Consider the following 14,962-nt stretch of genomic DNA (forward strand, 5'->3'; position numbering starts at 1 on the left):
AATGATAACCATTGTAGAATGGTTATCACAAAACACATCTGAAAATGTTATAAGAATAAAAATTGACAATGTAATTTTTTCAAATATGTATCATAGTTTTCAATTGAACTATATATGCATGCATAAATGGATGTATGCTGAATGAAACAGAAAATGGAGCTAATTCTGGATTGAAGTGATTCTTTCTGTACGAAACATTGTTACAAGCAAACAATATTACAAATAAAACTTGTGTAGCTGAGATGTAATTTATATGTTCAGCATAACAAGTAGCAAAAAGAGGAGGAGGAGAGTATTGACGCAACACTATTGTGATAAAGCTATCATTAGAGAAAGAGATTTGCAAAGTTGTCTAATTTATGCAGTAACACATAAATAGCAAGCATTGTGAAATTCTCAAAATGAAATCTGACTTTATCAATATGCTATTGACGTTATCAAACTGGCTTTTAACATTTACATCAATTACATTCATTTAAACAGCCTTTTTGTTTAAACTACAACAGGAATGAATAACAAAAAAAAGAAGTCGAAAACATACCTTCAAGTTGTATATATTTTTCTCCACCATTCTTGTGCACAAAATCAAGCAGCTTTCCAAATTGTGGTTCAAATACCAAAGGCCAATGAGACCAAGCAGATATGTCCTCTAGTAAGGGGCAATTGTGCAATGTTGCAAGAACAGTTTCTTGGTTTTGGTAGCCTAATATTCCAACCTTGCCAAGGGTGCAATTCATTGATCTGAAACCACATGTAAAGTTATGATTATCATATCAGTCCATACTTTTCTTTAAAGTATGTGTGAGATGCAAAAAAATTGAAACAAGAATGTTGTGTGAAAACTTCTGTCATGAACCAGCCCTTTAGGTGTACTTGAACTCTGCTCTGTGCCTGATGAACATTCAAGTCCATTGACTGAGCTAGGAAAAGTTATAATCCTTGGCATTTATACTATTTAGTGCAGTAAACTGAACAGACTGTGAACTAAGAGCAAATCAAATCATGTGCAAGCCATAAACTCAATGAAATGTCAGACGCTTAAAGTCATTCTTTCATTCTGAATAGCTAAAAAGTGGGTATTATCTGACTTCAGATATTGTAGAATTTGTAGGAGAATATTTTTATATATAAAACAGTACAATCTGCGGAAATTAGTGATAGACTGTCTTGGTAATTATAGAGTACGGACAGTTTTAAAATAGAATAAACTGGTTTGAACTGTTTTAACTATTTATGTTTTAGTTTACTAAGATGAGTGACTTTAGTTGAAACCTTTTCCTCAACATGTTTAGCTAATAATCCCCCAGTCTGTCAAATAACAAAGAGCCTGGATATGATTTCCAAGAGAGTTGCAAACAAATGACACCATGTATATGAATGGTGAGGCTTTTGTTTACAATCAGTGCACATGCACACACACACACATATGCTTACATATATACATATACATGAAGAAGGCTGGAGTGTACACAGCCAAAATGTAGTGAAAACAACAAAAAGATGAGGACATCAGTCTGACTAATATAAACAGTATCTATAAATATAAAAATGAGAATGTGTGTCTGTCTGTCTGTGTGAATCCCTAAAACTCGAGAACTACGCAACCAATTTCATTCAAATTTTACACATGCCTTACTTAGGGTTCCAGTTGTGTTTTAGTCAAAAAAAAATTTTAACTTCTTCCAGAGTTCGAGCCCACAGCAACATAATATCTCCTCCACTATTTAAGTATTACGTGTAAAAGTGAAACAAAAACACTCATGTCAAATACTTTCACTTTAAAAATGAAACAATCACATTTCGATACTGTAATGACAGATACTTTCAGAGAGAGAGAGAAAGAGAGTAAGAGAGAAAGAGAGAAATAGAGAGAGAGAGATGTATATGTATACATATAGATGTATATGTACACGTTATTCCACTAACTGAAACAATCACATTTCGATACTTTCAGAGAGAGAGAAAGAGAGAAAGAGAGAAAGAGAGAGAAAGAGATGTATATGTATACATATACATGTATATGTACACGTATATGCATAGATATATATATATATAGATATAGATCTATATGCATACATGTATATGTATACACACGTGTAGATGTATATATATATATAGATGTACATGTAATATGTACACATATATACATATATATATATACATGCATACAGATATCTATACATATATACACCCATCACACACAAACACATGCACACAAACACACACATTAGTCATTTGTTTTCTTATCCAAAACTACGTCAAAAGTACTGAACGGATCTTTATGAAATTTGGAAATTATATTCTATGTATAACGGCCATAACTCCCATGAAAATTCATATATTTTTGATGTTGATGAAATTTTAACCCGAACATAACAGATGAGCATTATTTGTAATTCAACGGTACAACAGTGTAAGACTACCCTTTCAGATATACTTTCATTGTGATTTCTGCAATGTGGTGCATAAATTGTCAAGTAAATTAGACGCATCTTTGCCTCCACTGATTCACTTACAAAGTGTTGAGTAAAATTATTTCGTTGCAGACCTCCTTTGGGTCTTTTTATTATCACTACGACATACATAGTCCCCAGTTGGTAACATTGAATTCAAGGCCCTCCTAGATGAGAGACTGGCATTCCACTTAATGTCTATGTTCCATGCTGGCATGGATTGGAGAGTTATTAATGTAGAAATATGGTATCGTAGCTACTAACAGTTGAGGGTTGCGTAGTCTAGACGGCGTTTTTAGATTTCATTATTCTCTTTAACCCGGGCAAAGCCGGGTATTTCTGCTAGTACATAATATAAATTTCTCACCTCAGAAATATAGAATTATATTATCCAATCAGTACAGAGCCAACATAAGACATAGTGTTGTATCTCGTCAACATTGCTATGTCCTTCTTTGAACACACTGTATATGCCACTTTATAACATGTACTTATAACAATACAAATATAAATCAGAAACAACACGTAACAAACAATATCTCTTCTTAACAACTTCTACGACTGTCTTCACAAAGCGCTTGCACAAACCACACTATCCCTCACTGACAGTACGCATGCACCTTTATACGGTTTAGGACAGTTGACACATGGGTGTCAGGATTTCACTACATCTCCCTTTTTTGAGTTTGACTTTCATTGGAAGTCAATATCTTATTTTTATTTATTATCTTTATTACCACTTCTCCCCACTTTTTTTTTCAATTCTCCAGGAAGAAATTGGAATATTTTTTTTGTTTTCGGTCTACTTGCAAAAGTTCTGTTTGCTTTCTTTTAGGAAGTCACTATACTCATTAGTTCAATTATTCCTTGAGGCATTGGGACATCAAAAATGTCATAAAGAAATTCCATTGGCTCTTCATGTCTTATTCTTTCTTCTGTAAACTTTTTTCAGTTGGTTTAGACACTTGTGTTCCCATATATGACTTTTTACTATGTACGTTATTTTTCCTAAATGTTTACTTATCATACCTTCTTCCCAACCTTCCTTTCTGTTTCTGTATATTTAAAAAAAATCCTTGTCACAAATTTTGAAGTATTTCATCTTATTTTTGGTGTTTCTCTCCATTTTTCCTTTTCTTTTCAGTAGTAATTTGTCAAACACTGACCTGACTTTCCTGTTGAACATTAGTTCAGCTGGTAACATAACTGATGTGGTGTGGGGGTTAGGTGATATTCAGTAGACACTTAAGGATTGCGTCAATACAGTATCAGCTAGTAGTTCATTTCTAGGCTTTTTTCAGCTAGTCCATTCGATCTTGGATGGTATGGCAGAGTAGTAATATGCTCCATTGCATGCATTTTGCAAAAGTTTTAAAATTCCATTGATGTGAACTGTATTTCGTTATCAGACACTATGGTGTCTGGGACACCATATCGTGCAAAAAGTTCATCCAGAAATTCCATCATTACTTTGAAGGTTGGCTTCCCACATTTACATATTTCTGGCCATTTCGTGTAACTATCCACGACTATTAGATAATACCCTCCATTTAATGGTCCTGTGAAGTGTATGTGTAATCTTGACCAAGGTACATCCGTGTTGGGCCAAGGTGGAATTTTTATAGGTGGTGCCTTTGCTGCCAAGGGACAAACCTTGCAGGCTTTCACCAATTTTCAATATCCTGATCCATATTTGGCCAGTAAACATAGCTTCTCATCAATACTTTCATTCTCGCGATTCCTGGGTGTCCCATGTGGAATTCTTTTAACATACGGTTTTGCAAAGAAACAGGTATTACAACCCTCTGAGCATACATAAGTATGTCATCACATATCGAATACCATTTTGAAACTGTGTTACAATCGATCACGTAAGTTTTTGTATTTGTTTCAAACTTCACCTCTCATTACAAGCAAATCAGTTTACAATCAATTTTTTGAACATAAAATGTCTTGGGTGACAAACTGTCTCAAGTAATTTCATATCCTGGTGTTGGTTAAATAATTTAACGAAGCAGGGGGAAAAAAGGATTTACACGATACACTACGATTACTGTTACACAAGGTTAAACGCTCTCTGCCAATGGCTCACAGTGAACTGCTTACTCTCAATTGCTGACAGTTCTTTATTTTATAGCAATGTGTCAGTCCACTTTCAGTTACTCAAGTGGGTGGTTAGAATCCTTCCACAACATCTCCCCTTTTTAGAATTAGTCTCCCCTAACTTCTCTCCTTTTGAGAATTAAACTCTACTCAGTTTTAATATCGCTTATGCTTACAGTTTAATTCCAGTGTTTCCATCTTTTTCCCGTTTTCTGGTGCTAGAATGTGTAGTTTCAAATTGTTTAGGTGTTGGTAGCTCAAATGTATTGTACAATACTTTCATGGGTATTTCATTTCTCATGACTGTTTCTTCCATGAATCTTTTTCTAAGTCGGTTTACATATCTTTTATAGTCAACATTTTTTTTCTTTTTACCAGGAATAACATTCTTCCAGCTTGTTTAATAATTACACCGTCCTCCCAGCATTCTTTACCATATCTATAGGTTTTAAAAATAACTTTGTAACCTAACTTGAAGAATTTTGAAGTATATTTGTTGTTCACCTTTTTTCTATTTTCACTCAGTATCAATTTATGAAAAGCAGGTCTGATCTTTCAAGGAACCATCAATTTTGCAGGTGACATTCCAGACAGAGCATTTGGATTAGATGTTACACGGTACACTTCTGTAGAGTGGATGGCATTATGACTCTTTGTGTGTACATCACACATTGTCACACATCTAGAAAGGGTTCAAAGTTGTGTTGTGCTCAGTAAAATGCATATTTTTATCTCTTTTAGCCCTTAGCAATACTTTCATTTTTTTAATGAATTTATTGTTTTCTGGTTTAAATTTTGTCTTGCAATGTGACTAACAGTTCACACATGATGTCACACAAAACATTTTTAATTTCATTTTCTGCTCACAGTGCAGTAATCATGGTATCTTTATGTGGTTAAGCATTTTTTGAAATCAGTCTTGAGAAACAATCAGCATGACCTAATTTCTTAGAAGGTGTATACTTCATCTTAAAATCATAGTTTAATAATATAGTACCCCAGCATTGCAACCTATTAGCAGTATGGGTAGGAATTCCTTTCTATAATAACAGACAATGATCAGTTTGTAGTCAAAAACTTCTGTTTTAAAATCTATGGAATTCTTTTACAGCAAAAATAATCGCTAGAGTCTCTTGCTCAATTTAGCTGTGATTTTTTACTGCTGATATCAGAGAATGTGAGGCATGGACTACCAACTTCATGTTACTATCTTTATATTTATGTAGCATTACTACTCCTATACTGTACTCAGAGGTATCTGAAGCTATTACAATCTCCACTGCAGGATTGAAGTGTGCTAACGACAAATCAGATGTTAATATTTTTAAAATTTTGTCGAATGCCTTCTGACAATTTTCAGACCAGTTCCACTTTACATCTTTTTTTTAATAGATTATTTAGTGAAACTCTTACCTTATGCATATTTGGAATATAACTTTGGTAATAACTTTCCAGTCCCAAAAAGCTTGTAAGACTGCTATAATTGTCAGAGGGGGCATATTTTTAATTGTGTCAATGGATCAGGTCCATGTCCATTTTTGTCAATGATTTGTCCTAAATATTTTATTTTCAGTAAGAAAAATTCACACTTTTCTTCAAAGTAATGTCTGAACCCTAATTTTTACACACACCTATTTTATGTGCTCTACATGTTGGTCCCAGCATTCACTTTTTATGAGTAAACCATCCAGATATGGAATTGCAAATACACAGTATGCTAACATTGCATCCATAATCTGTTGAAGAATTGCCAGTGCGACTTTTAAAGCAAATGGTAACCTGTTGTATTTATACAGTCCTTTATGTGTGTTAATTGTTAGGTATTTAGAGCATTCATCGTTTACTCTAATTTGTAGGTATGCATCAGAAAGAACCAATCTAGAAAATATCTTGCCACTGTTTAATTTCACAAATATGTCCTCCAGAGTAGGTAGTGGATAGTGGAACATTTTAAGACATTCATTTAAACCAGTGGAAAAATCAGCACACATTCTGATTTTACTATTTTTTTTGTTAACCCTTTCGATACTAACCTGACTATAGCTGGCCGAAAAATATTTTGGTTTATAAGACCAACCCGGCCGTAGCCGGCTGAGCGTACCCATTGTTATTTAAATGTAATTTGAACACAAATCTTGTTAGTACATTTGTGAAAACACGTAATTTCACTTTGTAAACAGTTGAGTTATGGTATCCGACACTGTTTGGCGTGATATTTGAACTCGGTGAATTTTGGAAGATTTTTTTTCCATATTTTTTCAGCATTGATTTTTTTCAACTTTGAAAATGGAGAGGGGTTTCATGCTATGAAGCAGTGACTCCAAATTTGAAGACTTTTCAATGGAAGATATGGAGATATCGAGAAAAAGAATGAATGAGGTACAAAAGTACGTGGTAAATGAAAATGAATTGGATATTTCTGTATCCGAAACCGAAAGCAGTGATTCTGAAGAAACTGAAAGCGGCGACAGTGACAGTGAGGATGATTTTACACTAAAATGGAGTCAAAACTTTAAAAATGTTTTTATTAACAATTTTTCTGAGGAGACAGGGTCTACTCATAGTCTTTCTCAAGAAGCGAAACCATTAGACTTTTTATTCTTATTTTTTCCAGCATGCTTGTTTGAAGCAATCACTGTGGAAACAAACCATTACGCAGAATGTAAACAAGCTGGAAAAAAAGATAGCTTGTAGTTTCCCACAACCGTAGAAGAAATACGGGCATTTTTTGCCATAAATGTTATTATGGGTATAACACAGTTACCCAGGATTACAAATTACTGGAGCAATCAGGAACCTTTTGACAATCAGTATGTTTCCAGTATTATGACCCAAATATGATTTGTGAAACTGAACCAGTATTTACATGTGAAAGACACTAGCCGTACCCCAGTATGTGGAGAACCAAACTTTGATCCCATATTTAAAACAACACCCTTCATTGACTGCGTTCAAAATGCATATAAAACATTTTACAACCCTGAGAGATACTTATCTGTCAATGAGGGCACGGTGGGGTATAAAGAAAGGGTACATTTCCGACAGTATATGCCAGGAAAGCCCACGAAATGGGGGATCAAAGTTTGGAAAATTTGTGAAGTAAATACTGGGTACTGCTGTGGATTTAGTTTTTATACAGGAAAAAGAGACAATAATGTTAGTCAGCAAGGTCTAGGGTACGAAGTGCTTTGGAATTTATCACTTCCATACCATAACCAAGGCCATATATTATTCTTTGAATGATTTTTTTAGTTCGGTCAAACTTGCAGTGGATTTAGAAGCTGTGGCAACGTATACGTGTGTCACAGTAATTGCTGCAGTTGGATATAAAAAAAGCAAAATTTTAAAAAGAGGTGAAATAATCCAACGGCAGAAAGGAAGTCTGCTAGTGACCGCATACAGAGATAAGAGGCAGATAAATTTTCTATCTACCGGTGCACAACCATGTGTAGATGAAAATGGCACCCTGTTTGTGAACCATGATTATAACAGGTACATGAGCAGTGTGGATCAGCTGAACCAGATGATGAGTTATTATCCGGTTGGTAGACCGGGTAATAAATGGTGGCGATACCTGTTTTGGTATATAGTAAACATGAGCATTGTAAATACATTAATATTATATACCAAATCAGGAGAGGCTCGCAAGTGGTGCGACCACCTGCAGTTTGGAGCAGATGTAGGAATGCAGTTGAGGGCAGGTTATTCTTCCAAAAAAATAACTGCAGGAAGGAAAAGCAAAGCCTGCCAGAGAGAAATCCTTCTGAGTTCAGCCGATCTACATAAATTAGAAAAAATTGGGGGTCGCAAAAGGCAGTGCAGTGAATATCTACATAAACAAAGATAAACTCCCAGTGGACGGCCAGTTGAAACGTCTTTCCAATATGCATTCTCATTTCTTTATTGCCCACAAGGGGCTAAACATAGAGGGGACAAACAAGGGATTAAGTCGATTACTTTGACCCCAGTGCATAACTGGTACTTAATTTATCGACCCCAAATGGATGAAAGGCAAAGTCGACCTCGGCGGAATTTGAACTCAGAAGATAAACAGACGAAATACTGCTAAGCATTTAGCCTGGCATGCTAACGTTTCTGCCAGATTGCAAGGTTGCAGTATGTAGAGTGGAATGTTTTACAACTTTCCATGATAGAAATATTGTGTGAATATTGTATATATGTATTATTAGATAGTATAAATATTTTTCAAATTTACTTCGTTTTACATTTTATTTTAATTTACCAGGAATTTAAATTTACCTGTAATTTTAATCAACCTGTAATTCTAATTTGCCTGTAAGGTTAGTGACCAGTTTTGATTTAATTTCTATTTTAAATCTTTGTTATATATGTTCCTGTGTATTCATATATGTGTGTGAGTATATTTCATTTAGTTGATGGATTTCATATTCTAGTTTTCTTCAAAAACAAATTCCAGTATTTCAGTTTATTTTACCTTTATGGTACACCTGTTCTTCTGTGCATCAAATTCAACTGATAATCTTGTGAAGTGCACAATTCTTCTATAACAAAATTTTGTTGCATACCCAATTGAATATTAGCTGACGACTCATTTTCTATGACAATGTTTAAACAAAATTTTAATATTTTTACATTTTGCTCAGTTCACCTGGATTTACCTGTAATTAGAGTCACTTTGAGACAAAAATTATGCAATAGAATTAAGAACCCTTTCTTGAATTATGTTCCAAATATCAAAATATGTTGATAAGTAAAAAAAGTTACAGTTGTTTAATGAAACTGGTCTAAATTCATGATTATTTTAGAACTTAATTGAAACTCATGAGGGCTGTATTTTGGTTAGAAATATAGTAACAAAAGGGTTAATGTACACAGCTGGTGCTGCCCATTGACTATATTCTACTTTTTGAATAACTCCATGTTTATCTGTTCTAACGCTGCGAAAGGTACAGTTTGCTTTGGTTTAAAGCATTTTATATTTTTCAACTGACAGTTACATTTAAAATGTAGACCACTGCACCCATAACATGGATATGGTCTTGACATTTTTTCTCTTTTTTCTTATTCATTAACAGTTAACACATGGCATTCTTCTGCTACTTCCAGTGGAGTTAATTTTTGGTTCTGTTCTAATTTTGTTAATATCCAGGAACATATATCTGTATCTTTGCTTGCAATTAACCCTTGAACAAAAATTAGACATTTGAACATGTCTGGGGTTAATTCATTTAATTTAAATTGTTCATACTCTCTTTTAACAACCCCAGCATAGGTGGAAAAATCTTCATCATCTTTTTTAACAAAATTTAAACACTGCCAGTGAGTATTGAACAGGGAATTTCTTTCACTGATAATTTTCAAGAAAAAATTAGTTGTTTCATTGAAACAAATCTCACCTGGTTTCTTTGGCAGAATATAGTTACTATAGTTTTCATGTTCAGCAAGGGATAACTTTCTTAATAGTTGTACTTTTTTCTCATCAGACTAATTTTTACATTCTTCTTTGAAAGTTTCTTCATATCTTTGAAAATATGCAAAGAAGGTCATCTCTTACTCTGGTTTATAGCTGAATTCTTCAACTGAATTTGCTACTCTGTCTGGGGAGTAAGAACCTACAGTATTTTCCAACTTCTTTTAGTCACTTGGAGGTGGTTGGAGTCCTTCCACAACAAGTAATGAACACACAAACCAGCAGTAATGGTTGGCAACAAGCTAGCAGTATCAGCAAGAGAGTGTCAGTTGGTGTTTAGTTTTCACTCAGTGCACATCCCTGCTTGAATTCACTATGCCTTCTCTTGAATTTTCTATGGGGAAAACAGTTTTAGCCTACAGATATTTCAGGTGATGAACAGCCTTCAGGAACAAATCAAATTCATAAACCAAGGTTCCACTGGATATAAAAACACCAATTCTTCTACAGGGTAGTTGAGGAATAGTAAAATATTTTACTTTAGAAACAATGTATGACCTATTAGTTCAAAATCTAGAACAACCATTATCATTCACCACTAGATAAAAAATTAAAATCAAATTAACTAGAGTCTGTACAGTGATTTTTCAGCCTACTAGAAATAGCAACCACATTTCTTTCAAATCATACCATACATTCTTAAAAAAAAAAGAAAAGAAAAATGTGGAAAATATTAACTAAAATAGTCAATGCCTAAATAAAGAAAGACAAGATAATCATGACCTGAACTTCTTCGATCCTAGATATGCTTGATCGAGGTTGACTTGATCAACACTATCTAGATAACAAATATAATAAAGGAGAACTTAAAGAAATTATGTAAGAAGGACAGTAAAATGTTTACCTTTCCTGAGAACAGAGAGCAGCTTCATAAAAGACATGTGAGGCTGGATACGGTCTTTTACTGGCTAAATCAACTATATGCTGGACAGTACCATGACCAATGCTTTTTAAATTCTTCACAGTATAATGATGGCAGAGAGCATTTTCAATTAAATTATTCTGGAAATAACAGAAGTTAAAGTATAAATTACAATTTTGGCTTAAAACCAAAGTTCAGCTACCATATTGATTTCTTACCTAAGCTTAGGGCCTCAGATTGATAAGTAAAGAGCATTCATGAGTAAGTGAAATGGCTAAGACTAGTATTTCAAACTGATTCATAAAATTTAAATCATTGAGATCTTGACTTTTACACTAGAAGTTTCAGAATGTGGTTTTAAAGACAGGAGATAAGTTTGTATCGTGGGCAAGATATAGCTGCAACAGAAACCAAAGACTATATAGGAGTTGTGAAAAAGAAAGTAAAATTCAATAGTGAGCCACTGATTGGAACATTACTGTGAAAAAAAAGTTAGTCTATCAGCACATGGCATTACTTTCCATTCATCATCATCATCATCATCATCATCATCATCATCGTTTAACGTCCGCTTTCCATGCTAGCATGGGTTGGACGATTTGACTGAGGACTGGTGAAACCGGATGGCAACACCAGGCTCCAGTCTAATTTGGCAGAGTTTCTACAGCTGGATGCCCTTCCTAACGCCAACCACTCAGAGAGTGTAGTGGGTGCTTTTACGTGTCACCTGCACGAAAATCCTACGGGAGCCAGTCAGGCGGTACTGGCAACGGCCACGCTCAAAATGGTGCATCTCATGTGCCACCCACACAAGAACCAGTCCAGGGGCACTGGCAACGATCTTACTTGGCTTGCCGGGTCTTCTCACGCACAGCACATTTCCAAAGGTCTCGGTCAGTAGTCATCGCCTCGGTGAGGCCCAATGTTCCTGGGCCTACCTCTTCCACGGGTTCCCTCAACTGTTAGGGTGTGGCACTTTTTCACGCAGCTATCCTCATCCATTCTCACCACATGTCCATACCAGCGCAATCGTCTCTCTTGCACACCACAACTGATGCTTCTAATGTTCAGCTTTTCTCTCAAGATACTTACACTCTGACGGGTATTCACATTGACATTACACATCCAACGGAGCATACTGGCTTCATTCCTTGCAAGCTTACGTATGTCCTCAGCAGTTACAGCCCATGTTTCACTGCCATGTAGCATGGCTGTTCGTACGCATGCGTCATACAGTCTGCCTTTTACTCTGAGTGAGAGTCCCTTTGTCGCCAGCAGGGGTAAGAGCTCTCTAAACTTTGCCCAGGCTATTCTTATTCTAGCAGCTACACTTTCAGCGCACCCACCCCCACTACTAACTTGGTCGCCCAGATAGCGGAAGCTATCGACTACCTCTAGTTTTTCACCCTGGAATGAGATAGAAGTTGTTTCCTGTTTGTTTACAGTCTTTATTGCACCTGAACATCTGCCACAAACAAAAACTAACTTGCTAGTTAACCTGCCTTTGATGTTGCTGCACCTCTTATGTGTCCATAGCTTGCACCGGGTACATCTTATAGAGTTACTACCTACTCCTTTTCTACATACTGAGCAGGGCCATCTACCTGAAGGGGTTTGTGTTTTATCTACCTTCCTACTTATTATGTGCAGAAAATATGTGATGGTTCTGTTGTTAGTATAGGCCACATTTGTACTTCATTCAGAGTTAGCATCTCTCTGAGCTGAAGTATTTTCAAGTCCAAAAGAGAAAAATCAAGCCTTTGTCATATGATATTCTGTATGTTAAATGTTTGTGATTACCTTGAAATATGTTCAGATATAATATTTCAAGGTGATCACAATTAACCATATGGAGCACTACCAAGTATTTTCTTATCTAATTGCACCTAACACCTAAGCCTATCTATTTCCAATCAAGAGTTGAACTTGTTCCAGATTCTATTCCACTTTGAGTGAAACTGAGAAGACAGAAACAATATTGAAGCCCTTCAGTGTAATTGTACATGTTTCTGAGTATAAATTTTATCTGTCTCTTCATTTAACATCACCCCTTATCCCACATATGCTTTTACTGGAGTACACTCTGTTGCAATGATTTGGATGAAGTTTCTTAAGTTTTAAAATAACTTACTTGGATTGTTGTGCAGGCATCTTTACATTGAATTACAAAGTTGCAAACATCTGCTGGTGAAGGTTTATATACACCAATTCCACACTTGTTGCTCTCAGATGTTCCAGACATTGTAAGGCCAGTTTCATCTAAAATCTGGAAACAACAAAATATTACATGTAAGTATCAAAAACACACAATAATTAAAAGATATTATTAAAAAATTAGTTCCAAGATAGGATCAGAGCAACTTGCATCTCTAATCATCACTTTCTTCTCTCATCCAAGTACTGAGAATCTTTTAAAGCAAACAAGAGTCATTTAAAAACAGCATTTTGGAAGACATTACCTTCTGTTAGTTGCTTCAGTTATGAGACTGCAGCCATGCTGGGGCCCACCATGAAGACAAAATTTCTGTTATGAGCAACATGTCACTGACATGTTCCAAATGGTGTGATCACATTTCTATATATATATTTGCCTATCCTGTATGTACCCTGATTTCCAAATCTTTTGTATATCTTGGAATTTTAGACTAAAGACACTATGATATGAATGATGTAGTTTGCATATGCAGACATAGCTATTCATAGTTCTTGTACATGTGTTATATCATTTGCAATACCTCTTCTCTATGTGTCTCTTCCAATTGATTTACTAGCTCTTCCTCTACTCTACAATTCTCTATCATTACCTCTTTCCCCATCACTAACAGTTAGTATTTAACAGGTTTGTTAATCTGGGAGTTGAAATTTTTTTATGCTAGGTAGGAAAATAAGTCAGTTTCCAATGACTGTCAACTACACAAAAATACCTTAGTCTAGCTGACTGTACAGATCATGAATTTGTGATCCAAGAAGCCAATTACACAAAACTGGGCAACTTATGCAAACCCAATGAAAACTCTAAGTACAACCAGGATGACTCATTGTAATTTGTCTACATTAAAGCATTAGAAAAATCCAAGGGATATCTATCAGACAGTTGGAACTTCTTATCTAGAGTTAATAGTCTTTTGAAACCCTTGCCAAGGATATTTTTTTAACCCTTTGGTGTTTAGACTGGCCATAACTGGCCAAAAATGATTCCCCTTTATTTGTTTGAATCAGCCAAATCTGGATATATCTGATTTCTTTATGAAATCACTAAAAAAATTAAGCAAATCACATTATTGAATTCTTGTAGCTTTAAGATAATGCAAGATAAAGCCTTTCCTGTCTTTATTCAAGTAAAAATATGGTGAAATTTTAGAGACTTCTTGGTTTTTTCAAATTTTGAAGAGAAGTGTATATCTTAGTTTCTAACGATATGGCATCAACAAGTAGTGATTCCAACTTTGAAGGTTTTACTCGACGCTGTACAAAAAATATAAATGAAAACAACAGTAATCTGTCTTCAAATGAATCATATTGACATTTATGAATCTTTGTTGGATGATAAAGGTTTTGATAATGAAAGTGATGAAAATAATATAGAAAACATTACAACATGGTTGAAGATTACTACATCAACCAGAATTTCCAATTTCACAGAAAAGACTAGTCCAAAATACAGTCACCTGGACTATATATTTTTATTTTTACCGGAAAGTTTTTTTGAAACTGTCACAAAGGAAACAAATGCACAATGCATAATTTTCATTTGTGGAAGACCCTATCCACTATGTCAGCTAACTGACACTGTGAGCTTTTTTTACTATGAACATTATGTTTGGTGTCAAGCAGCTTCTTCAACAGTAGAACTACTAGAATCCTGATATAAGGTATGGTGATCCATATATCTCCAGCATTATGTCTAACTATAGTTAATTCATATATTGTTTATGTAAAAAGCAACTAGGTACCTCTGCCACCTAAGAACTATGACTATTTGAAATTTTAGGTTGACATTGCATCTCAGTTATGTGAAGGCTTTTCTTCCAGAAAGCACAGAACTGGGAGAAAAGCAATATTAACTGAGGTGGGTGTCAACAAAGAAAATAT

At 34.9% G+C, this 14,962-nt stretch overlaps 1 protein-coding gene across 1 annotated transcript in view; it reads right to left on the reverse strand.

Annotated features, from left to right (window-relative positions):
• LOC106877076 (uncharacterized) overlaps positions 1 to 14,962 on the reverse strand; it is a 272,305-nt gene that overhangs the window by 204,308 nt on the left and 53,035 nt on the right. The window contains exons 3-5 of the mRNA XM_052973794.2: positions 13,002 to 13,136; positions 10,853 to 11,010; positions 542 to 741 (exon numbers count right to left, since the gene is read on the reverse strand). Of these exons, the coding sequence (XP_052829754.1) occupies positions 542 to 741; positions 10,853 to 11,010; positions 13,002 to 13,136 (493 nt within the window). The remainder of the gene's footprint in view (positions 1 to 541; positions 742 to 10,852; positions 11,011 to 13,001; positions 13,137 to 14,962) is intronic.

The sequence above is a fragment of the Octopus bimaculoides genome, chromosome 16 (genome assembly GCF_046866305.1).
Source record: "Octopus bimaculoides isolate indiv1 chromosome 16, ASM4686630v1, whole genome shotgun sequence".
Taxonomy (NCBI): domain Eukaryota; kingdom Metazoa; phylum Mollusca; class Cephalopoda; order Octopoda; family Octopodidae; genus Octopus; species Octopus bimaculoides.